Here is an 11908-nt window from a genome sequence, read left to right on the forward strand (position 1 = left end):
ATCAAATAAATAGACAACCGTCTGAAGTATTTTTGTGTAGTATAAATAGTGAACTCAATATATCCAACTAGAATTGTTCCCGTAATGCACCCAATATGGATTTTACGAAGCAAATTTTTTTTGAACCGAAACCGGGAGTGATGGAGATTTTTTTTGTCATACACGTTAGTATTTATTATGATTCATACCATTTCCTAATTTTTTTAGCTGTTTCGATTTTTTGAGGGTAAATCGTTTATTAATTAATTACAATTAAATTAAAGCATTTCAAACGCGTATAGTTCTTTGACACTAACTGTAACATGTAATAATTTTTGAAAATTATTTAATTTTTTTTTTAAATTGTGGCCGGATTATTATAAAAATAAAATATATCTATAAATATGAATATATAAAGTATTTCCATTGCGTGTGATTTGTGAGTATTATTTAAAAAAAAAATCAGTATATTGCAGTTTTTTTTTTGTTTTAAATGCCACTTTTCAATAAATACAAAATATTGATTAAATGTATAACTAAGCATGTAAATAAGTCTTTTTCTATTGAAAAATTTGCCTCACTTTTCTATCACACTATTGCCATTCCGATTCACATCGAATTCACTATGTATAAACACTTCAACAAACATGAATATGCATAAAGGTAAGGGAAGAGTAAGCGTTTAAATCAATAATTTTTAAAAATAACGTCACCTGGCGGTGGTCTATTTTCTGGTTCAATGAAGCAACCCAAAATGCGTCTCGTATTTTACAAAAAGCGCGAAACGCAAGCACTATATTTAAAAAAAAAAATCGTCAAGGAAAAGTGGAAAGCTGCTAAAAATGAAAGGACTACGATACACTGCACATGAAGAAGGGAATGACGTTGACGCGAGCCCGGTCGACTTACGTGTGTATGTCATTTGTCCCTGGTAGAAAGGCAGATAGACGTGTTGCGCATGCGTCGGCCGGCCGTAAGCCACCGGCGGTTCATCAGCTCCGCCTACATGCAAAAACAACCACCGCCACCCTTAGCTTCAATTTTCACACCCGCGCGTTTCGGTGGCCCCTTAACAAGCTACAAATGGCCTACGGACTTTGTACAGCAACAGCTCGCGAGTTACTAAGTCGAAACCACCCACCCCAAGACTATAGCTTTTTTAAAGACAAAACCACAATTAAACACACTGAACTGAAGGTTTACCGATGTGGGTAAACCGTCAGACAAACAAGATGTATGACACCCCCGCGGGCAACGGAACAGAAGCTATTTATTAATCCACCTTGGTTATTTATTTAACTGTCATATATCAACTGTCAGTACATTAAGAACTGGAAATTGAAACCGCATGCCAAGAAGGTCACTTGGTTATCGCAAGTCAAACTCAAATGAAAACAGTTACAAAGTATTAGTAAATGTTCAGGGGTGGAGAATACTGTACATTACTCAAGCCCCGCCTCTACATAAGGCGTGCGGCGCGAAACTACTCACCTCCTTCGTCCTCCGAGTCAGACATAAAGGTCTCGTGCATCGCTTCTGGCGCCACCACTTTATACTTCTCCTCGACGGTCACGGTGTTGGTCGTATTCACCGTGAGCTCGGTAACCACCTTCAGCTCTTCCACCACGCTGATGTAGCCGAGTTTGTTGGCGATCCCCAATGCGGTTTGCCCGTTCTTTGCGATAAATTGCAAGGTTGTAGTCGAGAAGGGCGAACAAAGAGCGTGTGTGAGATTATTTCAGTATATCTGGTCGTTATTATATTTTCAAATCGGTCTAATTTGCTTTCTGTTATTTTTCGTCCAGAAAACGTTTGAAGTATGTAAGAATCTAAAGTCTGTTCAGAGGAATAAGAAAGTGACTAACTGATTTAATTATTTGGGGTTTTGTTAGGAAATATACTAAACAATATTTATTTATTTATTTATGTATTTATGTTTACATCTAAAATAAAATTACAAATTATTTTTATTACCTACTTAAATTACTTAAAATATTCAAATAATTTATCAGTATCACCATCGCTATCATCGCCTAATTATTCCAGTCGCCATTTCAGAATTCTAAAAGATTCCATTAAAACTTGCCTTTTGTCGATTTTTTTAAATCTAAAACCCATGTGTTGAATACACTTCCATAAGGTAGTTCTGCCACATTTAATACCGGTTTCATCTTTTTCAAGCGTCCTAATTAAGATATCTAATGTAGGCACGATTTGTTCCTCGTATAACTGGTAAATTTTACGTCGTATTATATCTTTATCACTTTCATCTACACTCGAGAAAATGTCAGCTTCGCTTCCTTCTTTCCTCGCTGAATTGGGATTATTCACAATTTTTCATACAGTTGATGTTGGAATTTTCGTCAATGTGGCCGTTTCTTCTAAAGATGCTTGCTTGCTGGTACCACGTTCAATGAGAGTCAAATAACCAAAGTTTATAACTTCCTTAGTCTCAATAGAATAGTGTTTTCTACATTTGGGCGGGAGCATCTCCTGAGATACACTAGACTCGCATATATTTTGCATAATTCGCACACGATTCAACACACGCTGTATTAGACATGAAATAAGAATGATTACTAATAAACTTAAACTAAGTAGTATACCAAACCCAAGAATATTAAACACAGGTAGGTATAAAATTATTTTCTATTACGGACCACAATTTTAATAATCTTGTTGCATTGTATGTTAATGACCACCCTTGGATAATCCCATTCAAAAGCAATTGGTCACTTTCTTATATCTAAGAACAGACCATACCTGTGCATTGCGTAGATACTGCTGAAGGTATATATAGTTTTATTTCCAATCCAATATCTGAGTAGGTAACTACCGACATTCGCACATTTTTGTTTAAATTTCGCCTATCCTCAATTTTATAACCTACATTTTTTTTATATTAAAAAGAAATATTTTTACTTTAATTTTCAATAATCCAAATCTCGTTACTATTCATAGTAAGAAATGTCTTTTAATTTCTGTAATTATTGCAAGTTGTCAGTTTATTTTTTGTATTATTTTGTTGTAAAGATTTTAAACTTAATGTGACCAAGATATAAATTTGTCCGTCTACTAAAAAACATGCTATTTTTAATGTACAATACATGTAGAAGATCAAGGTATTTTTCTTAGTTTTTGACCACCGCGTACGTAAATACGCAGGATCCACACCCTTTTAAATCATAACAATCTGAAAAACGGTAGACTTGACAACGTCGCAAAACTGCAGTCAATAGCCCCGCCTACCTATTTCGATTTGAGCACATAGCAAATCTGACAGATTTCTTTTAATTTATGCAATGAGAAAGCACTTACGTTTGCGACCGCGTTCGGATCGGCTTTGTTCCTCAGTAGCAGATTGATAATGAGCACGTGACCTTGCTGGGCGGCCTGGTGCAGCGGTGTGTACCCTTCGCCAGTAGCCGGATTAATTTCGGCGCCATGTTCTATAAGCAAACGCACCTGGAACGCGAGACTTGTTATTGAAGGGGAACAGGACATGACGGCAAAAATACGGTACCATATTGACGTGGCCGTGGTGGCAGGCTATGTGCAGTGGCGTGTAGCCGCTTTTCGTTTGCGCGTTCTTCTGAGCACCCCCTCTCAGAAGCAGCTGAGCAACGGCCGATTGGTCTTCTTGGGCGCACAAATGGAGCGGAGTGAGACCGTTCTATAAAACAAGATTGTGAACGGTGGGACCTTGTGTGCCCTCCAAATTCAGAGAGAGTGTCACGCCAAACTAGATAAATTACAGCTTAAAAGACTCTGTGCATCTCATACACGAAATAAGCTGTAGAAATTCCTTACGGGCAACCTCTCGTTTCGTAAACATGTAACGCTCTTTGACGACAAACCGCTTGGAATACCCTCTACGAACCTTTGCCGCGTGATTGGCAGCCGCCTGATGCTCGAGCAGCAACGAACACATGTCCGAGTGGCCCTCCTGCGCGCCTAAGTGAAGTGGCGTGAAGCCTGCCTTCGATTCGGCGTCGGCTTGAGCCCCGTACTCCAACAGGGTAGTCGCAATGTCCATCTGGTTCTTGCGAGCGGCGATATGCAAAGGGGTGTGCCCGTTTTTGGCGGCCGCGTGCGGCGACGCCCCTTTATCGAGCAGCAACAACGCCACCGGCTGATGGTCGTAATGAGCGGCGACGTGGAGGGGAGTCACGCCGTTTTTGCCTTGCGCGTTGGCCGGCGCGTCCCGTTGCAACAGCAACCGCGCAACGTTGAGATGCCCGTATTTAGCGGCCAAGTGGAGGGGCGTGAAACCCTTTTTGGTGGTGGCGGTAAGGTCTGCGCCGTTGTCCAATAATACAGAAGCTACCTATAAAAGTGGGGCGGCGTTCCTATAAATCATTAACGATATAAATATAAATCGCGAATTACCTCCTCTTGTCCCTCTTTGGCGGCGATGTGGAGGGGCGTGTAAAGGTCTTTGGTCGTGGCCTGAGGCTGGGCGCCGTGCTGCAGGAGCAGCATCACGATGTCGACGTTTCCCAGCCGTGAGGCGACGTGGAGGGGCGTCTGCTCTTCCCGCGCTTTCGCGTCCACCGAAGCGCCATTTCGAAGGAGTATTCTTATAATATCAGTCTGGAATACAGGATTATTCACGGCATATGGCACTGAGCATTTCCAAAACGTTCTACTTTTGGGATATGCTGGAGCCCCATCTTGGAGAGTTTTTTTCAAGTGAAACTCCCCGTATATTATTTCTGAATTCTGCGACCAAAACCAGTGTGGGTTTCAATAGGTTTTTTGAGGTTTATGACACTTAAACCCTCAGGTTTTTCAAATAATTTGAATCTTATCCAAATTTAAGCTAAGTTTAATTTATCAGATCCTTAAGGAGTATTCAAACTACGTAAGCAGTAAACTGTAACAATATTTCATAGTCCCATTATAAAAATATAAAAATATTCCAAAAATATTCCTTCCCATAACAAAAACTTTTCCTAATCTAATAAGAACTTTAAATGACTACATCTGAAATAGAATGTCCTGTTAGCATTTTCTCAGGACACGGAAAACTATAGTTTATAGCGCAGTCTGGAGTTTTCTAAATTGTCAATGTTTATTGGGTAGTCTGTGAAATCTGAAATTTGATAACTGCATTTAACTTTTAAACAGGTCGCTACAACTAGGTACTTTAAACAATAACACCATAAGCATCTCAAGAAACACCAAAAGATGCCAAACACCTTAATTTTCGGTAAACTGCAAAAATACGCAGTTAGGACCTAATACTATTTAAAGATTACATTGCCTAATATGTTGGGAAATTAATCCAGTTCAAGTTCTTATTGGATTAGAATACATTTTTGGACATGCAGTTAAAATTTCTGCTTTACAACAGGTGGGTCTTAAACTCATTTCGAAGTCAAAACCATAAAAGGTTGTAAAAAACAGTATATCGTTCGGCGCCCTTTAACAGACGCCCACATATCCCACAAGTGTTTTTTTTTCTTATGCTTTGGCGTGTAACTCCATGACTTAAAATGGTTCGGGAACACATATTATAGAGTAGGAATCAAGATTTATTTGGCCTATGCATGAAGTTATCTAGATCTAACGCACCTGGTTCGCTCTCGCTGCCAAATGGAGCGGAGTTTCACCGCGGACCGTGGGTATGTCCGGGCTGGCGTCGTGCTGGAGCAAATAGATGACGATGTTCATGCACCCCATAAAACTGGCCACGTGAAGAGGTGTGAGACCGCTTTCAGTCGTTGCGCCGATGCTGGCGCCGTGCTTGATCAACAACTCCACCATCTTCAGGCGGTTCTTTTTGCACGCTATGTGTAACGGTGTGAAGCCATTAAGTGCGCGAGCATTAACGTCCGCCCCCCTCTCCAAAAGAAGCTTGGCTACTCGCACGTGGCCGCAATGAGCGGCCACGTGGAGCGCGGTCAAGTAGTCGACGGTGACCTCGTCTACTGGAGCGCCGTGGTAGAGGAGTATCCGGGCGGCGTCTACGTGCTCGCCTTGGGCCGCCATGTGCAACGGCGCCAATCCATTCTGCGTTAATTTAATTTTAAAACGTCTGAAGATGGTTTTTGGGATGAGGATTTAGAGATTATTCATTCTGGGAGGAATCTACCAAAACGAATTACTTAATAAATTGTTTACTACTTAAAAAATATTTAGAATAGTTCACACTACATATATATTGAGTATTCAGACTAATATTTCCGACAACGAAACAGGAAATAAATAAAAAAAATAGGATATCATGATAAGGATCGCCCTAACCTCAATTTTCAAACAGTAATTTGACAGTAGTCGGACTATGTGACACGTCCAAAAACAATAGACATTTATTTAACCAGCTGACGAGAGTTCTCCATTTGTTGCGCAGACAATAATAGCTCGAGGGGGGGGGGGGGGTAGTATATATAAAACAAAGGTCCGCTTTGATTACTTTCAGTGTCTCTATTGTACCTTTGTTTTGGCGTGAATGGGTGCCCCGTTTTCAAGCAGCATATCGACCACCTGATCGTGTCCGCTGCGAGCAGCGCAATGAAGGGGCGTCAAGCCGTCCCTCGTTTTCGCTTGAATATCGGCCCCTTTCGCCACCAGTAGCGTCACCATATTTATCTTGCCCCATTTGCTCGCCACGTGGAGCGGTGTGATGTTGTGTTTCGCGGTGTAATTAACGTTTGCACCCTGTAGGAATATGTTCTGTTTAGACCTAACTAAATGATATTAATGATGTAATTATATTGAAACAAATTTTTTCCAGAGAAGGGAGTTGTGCCAACGTACTTTCTCATAGAGCAATGAGGCGACCTTATCGTTGCCGTAGTGGGCGGCGATGTGGAGGGGCGTGAACCCGCTCTTGGATGTGACGTCTGGGTTATGGTCGTTCTGGAGCAGGAGGGCCGCGGCTTTGACGTCGTCCTTTTTGGCGGCTATGTGAAGAGCGGGTAACCGCACTTTGCCCCGCGTGTCGTTTTCCAGAAGCACTGCGACGACCTTGTCGTGACCTTGTTGCATCGCAACCGCCAACGGGGTGAAACCGTCCTTAGATTAGACGATAATATTTAGCTGAGACGCCATAGAATAATAAACACTGCACAGAAGCGACACCCTCCAAAATTAGGAAACGCCATGTACAGGGTGGCCCGTTTAAGAGGGTCCTATACCTTATTGCATGTTTGTATAGTCCTTTCAAAAACAAACTCAGCGATATATATGAGTATGAGTCTGTGATGCACCGTTTCGAACTTATTCGCGATTATGTGGCAACACCGCGTATTTTAAGAAAACAATGATGGTTTAAGCATAACCTGAATTCTGAAGATGATTGCTAATAAGTTCGAAACGATGCATCACAGACCCATAGTCATATATATCCTTGAATTTGTATTTGAAAGGACTGTCAAAAAAGTGACGATTAGGAAAATATTGAAAAAAATAAAGGTCATTTTAATAGAAAAAACTTTTGTATTTAAATGTTTTTTGTAACCCCCGTAGGTTTCGATGCCCCTCTTAAACGGGCCACCCTGTACATGACCTCGTTATTCAGAAGACAACCCTTGCCATGGACAGTTGTGTATTTCCCCCGTCCACGAAATTTCGGTCCGACTCATCTTTTCCGTCACTTCGGTACGGTATTTAATCCGTGACAACATCCCCCCACCTCACAAACGTGCCGTACCTCTGTGGCGAGCGTCTGGTTGGCACCCTTGGACAAGAGGTACCGTACGACAGTGTCGTGGTTCTCCTGGGCGGCCATATACAGGGGCGTGAACCCGTTTTGAGACTGGACGTTGAGCGATGCTCCGTTTTGCACCAGCAACCGAACCACCTCCTCCTGTCCGGCTGAAAACACGAGTAATTTTTATTTAATTAATTAATTAATGAATTATTTAATAATTATTTTAATTAAAAAGAACAACAGAACTTGGATTGCGAAAATGGTGTAATATGACACACCACTAATATGGTGTAATATGACACACCACTAATATTATGTGCTATGTGATACTGAAAGGAACGCGGCAGAAATTAGACAGATATTGAAAGGAAAAAGTGACCACGTTACCGTAAGTACAACTGGTCGTTCTTAGATCGGCAACACATATTTTTTAGTTTATATTACGGAATGTAACAATATACCATTTCGGGAAGACACAGTGTTTGTTTCTTTAAAAAGAAGAGACCTTTCTTTGGATATCGGAAAGCTTTGCCTTTATGCACATTATTTAATAGATTGTTTGTTGCCTACAAACGAGGTGGTATTAAAAAGCATTTTATTATTTATTATTTAGTGGCATTAAGCACATATCCTCTGAAATTACCCATTTCTCATACCAGTGCACAGCTATTAAGGCATATTTTTTCATTTTTTGCATCTACACAAACAAAAATGTAATTTCCAAAAAAGTAAATGTTGGATGAATTTCTTATCGGCGACGATTCGCAACCTTAAGTGACCTTTAGATATCCTATGGTAATTTCCACGATAATGGCGGTTTGTTTTGTTCATCATATTATGCATTTCACTTTGTTTACAAAACCCATCTAACACTTTTCGGTACTATAATTCGAGGGTGCGGAAAATGTGTCATGTATTATTTAATTGCTTTTTAGTACTACAAAGAACGCACAACCAATCTGGGAAACCACAAGACACCCTTGCTGTGGCTTATTATAAACTGTTGAGATTTATGAAGACTGATGAATTGTATTATTTGTGAATGGTCGTTTAACACTGTATCTTTTAGACATTTTGCTATTTAAGTGTTGCTGTAACTTTTATGCATTTTTTGATTTATTGGTACTTCTGAATATTGTAGGCCACCAGGGCTCTACGATTCACTTCTTAGGACCGTTTGTAGGTAGTTATTGAAGAATTCTCAACGAAGCAACTACTTTGTTCCGTCGATCTGCATTTGTTTTACCGCATTACATTTTTCACTAATTTTATTTTAATAAATTGCACTAAGATTTTTTGTTGAATACTTTTATTCTAAACAATAAAAAACCTCAACAGGTTAGTGTAAGGTTTTGTTAAAATATTTGGCAGAGAAAAAAAATGAGTCGCGCGCTTTTCTTTCGTACAGTGTATTCGCTTTGTCGTTATTGCCTTTAAAGTCGGTAGTAATTTACACGTTCCATTAGCCATCCAATATGACTGATAAACAAGTATTGGAACTAACAAAACTTTATGGGTTCAACTATTGTATGTTTGTTATGTAATTTTGCAACCCAGCGCAAAAGCTTCAGCTTATGAAATGTGGTTTGCACGTAAATCGCAAGTAAACATCTTAAAGTTTTTGGAGTGGATGCCTAGGTAAATATACGTAAAAAAAACCGCAAGAAATTCGACCGTGTAGCAAAATGCCTAAAAGATACAATGATAAACGACCATTCATAGACACTCCCACTTATTTTGAATGGGCTAAAATGTTTAACTAGAATCGTAAATTACAACATTGCTTTTTTGCTAAAGGCTTCGCAAAAATATCGGCTTATAAGGGTATACCCTAATTTGACGAATTTTCTATTCACAATATCTTATTATATACAGTAACTTACAGCATAAATGATGCAATGTCTTTTTATTTATAAAAAAAAAACAAATTATTGAAATTAAGTTAGTGTCCTTTGGATTATGATCATGATAGAACTGATAGTTGTTACTCATATTTAATTTTTGGGCACTAGCACCAGATGCTGGCTTAATATATTCAAATAGATATTTCCCTCAATGAAATGCATATTACCTACTCCTGCAGATGCTTTTAAATTTTTCAATTTTATTTCTTCATTTTACTGAACGAAAACGTGTATTAAAATAACAAACTAAAACAAAAAAAAATGCAGTAATAAATAAAAGCCAAGCCTCGGTAAATTTCAAGTTTTGACCCGGGCTATTATTTTTGCATCATTTAAGCTGTGGCGTTCTTTCCTAACTGAATTTCAAGAAGTTGATTTTTGCAAAATAAATCATGAGACCTTCAGACCAGTTAGTTTTTGTTATAGCGACTGCATCATTTAAGCTGTGAGTCACTGTATATTATATATCTTACAAAGTGATTGATATCTTACCTCTATACGTTCGTTTGGAGCGCTTATGATGCTCTCAGTGACTTGCCAATGTAATGGCTGCCTGGTTGTCTACAAATATTTTTATTTCCCTAATACCTACATTGAAATCCAATAAAAATTGACTCTGCGCTTTGGCGCTGACTAGACCAAGAAATTGGTCCGCCGTTTAAAACAAAAACGAAAACAAACAAAAACACAAACATAATTTGCGTCAGGAAAGCCCTGTAATAGATTTAAACTCCGTATCTTTAGGTATGCCCCTCATGACAACTTAAGGTGTCATTCGGTAAATTTTTATTACACGGTAGTCAGTCGTCTAGATGCGATTTTAATTTCAATCCTGAACGTATAGATAAATAGGTAGAGATTTTTAAATTGTTATTTCTACGGCGTATCCCACAAATAAAAATACCACCGGCACTAGGAACATGCACCTGTTGCAATCGAAACGAAATAAACAAACGTTGCGCAACCCATTAAGCCGAACGTTAAATTAACATTCCCGACCGATTTTAAATCTATAAATAAACCGGACTACACCGTTTTTAAACTGGGGTCTCCTGCGCTTAAAGGTTATATTATCGAACATGCATTTTGGACCCGCGATCGCGGTCAAAGAGAGTGGCCAACTTTTATGCGACAATTGCAAGTCTGTGGTTCGGTTCCCGACAAATTCTATGGACTATAATTTCTGCGCTCGACGTCTCGATTTATCATTATATAGAGCGTTCTCGTCGCAATTAACTCGGTTTCGGAGTTTGGACATGCAGGCGACAGCGAAATGAAACAGAGCATGGCGATATCCTTTCGCTCGAAAGAGCTTGTTAAAAAAAGTCTGAGAACCTGCGATGACAGCGAAGTGGTGATTTCTGTCGCTGTCAACTTTCTAGTTTAGAAAAAGAAAGATGTTTGACAGTGTTGGTTAATTATAATCGAAGACGCTTACTCGAAGGAAAGACGTGGGCAAATTTTAAAGCAGTGAAATCCACAGTAATGCAACGGATACGGATTTCACGAAGCAAATTTTATTTAGAATGTAATAAGAGATTGGTTACATTATTTCTCAATTTTTCTACTCCCTTGGGTTTCTTGAAGGTATGGTCTGTTCATAGATATAAGAAAGGGACCAATTGCTTTTGAATGGGATTATAACAGGGTGGTCATTAATATAAAATGCAACAAGAGTATTACCTAAAGTTTCGGAATTTAAATTCAGGTAAAATTGTGGTCCGTAATAGAAAATAATTTTATACCTACCTGTGTTTAATAATATTCTTTGGTTTGGTATACTAGTTAGTTTAAGTTTATTAGTAATCATTCTTATTTCGTGCGTGTGTTGAATTATGCAAAATATGTGCGAGTCTAGTGACCTCAGGAGATGCTCCCGCCCAAATGTAGAAAACGCTATTCTATTGAGACTAAGGAAGTTATAAACAATGTTTATTTGACTCTCATTGAACGTGGTGCCAGCAAGCAAGCATCTTTAGATGGCTACATTGACGAAAATTCCAACAGCAACTGTATGGAAAATTGTGAATAATCCCATTTCAGCTAGGAAAAAAAGAAGCGAATTAGATATCTTAATTAGGAGGCTCCTGAGGTCACTATCTTCACGAAAATTATACCAAAAAGCAATTCATTGAGATTCTACAAAGCTTGAACCTACAAAAGGAATACGTCTGTGATAATTATGAAAAAAATCTAGGGCATACAGTTTTAAGGCTTCCACCACTGTATATTTAATCCCACTGAACATGTTTGACACCAATTGAAATCTGTCATTCGTCGTAACAATGTTTTTCCCCGTGTCAACTCCAATGTCCTTAAACTTATAGAAACCGAAGTTTTTAACATCCCTCCACAAAGTTGGGCAAAT

At 39.1% G+C, this 11908-nt stretch overlaps 1 protein-coding gene across 14 annotated transcripts in view; it reads right to left on the reverse strand.

The window, feature by feature from the left end:
- LOC132698723 (ankyrin-3-like) overlaps positions 1–11908 on the reverse strand; it is a 50499-nt gene that overhangs the window by 24036 nt on the left and 14555 nt on the right. For 13 of the 14 annotated variants that reach the window (XR_009618411.1, XR_009618409.1, XR_009618412.1 and 10 more), the window contains exons 4-13: positions 7637–7800; positions 6742–6999; positions 6418–6642; positions 5557–5994; positions 4369–4572; positions 3860–4306; positions 3503–3652; positions 3298–3444; positions 1471–1654; positions 889–981 (exon numbers count right to left, since the gene is read on the reverse strand). Coding sequence is in view for 10 of the 14 variants with exons in the window: in XM_060664936.1 (XP_060520919.1) it covers positions 889–981; positions 1471–1654; positions 3298–3444; positions 3503–3652; positions 3860–4306; positions 4369–4572; positions 5557–5994; positions 6418–6642; positions 6742–6999; positions 7637–7800 (2310 nt within the window). In the remaining 4 variants the exon portion in view is untranslated. The remainder of the gene's footprint in view (positions 1–888; positions 982–1470; positions 1655–3297; positions 3445–3502; positions 3653–3859; positions 4307–4368; positions 4573–5556; positions 5995–6417; positions 6643–6741; positions 7000–7636; positions 7801–11908) is intronic. The other variant, XM_060664938.1, reaches the window with a different exon arrangement.

This window comes from Cylas formicarius, unplaced genomic scaffold (assembly GCF_029955315.1).
Source record: "Cylas formicarius isolate icCylForm1 unplaced genomic scaffold, icCylForm1.1 PGA_scaffold_2__14_contigs__length_35257938, whole genome shotgun sequence".
Classification (NCBI taxonomy): domain Eukaryota; kingdom Metazoa; phylum Arthropoda; class Insecta; order Coleoptera; family Brentidae; genus Cylas; species Cylas formicarius.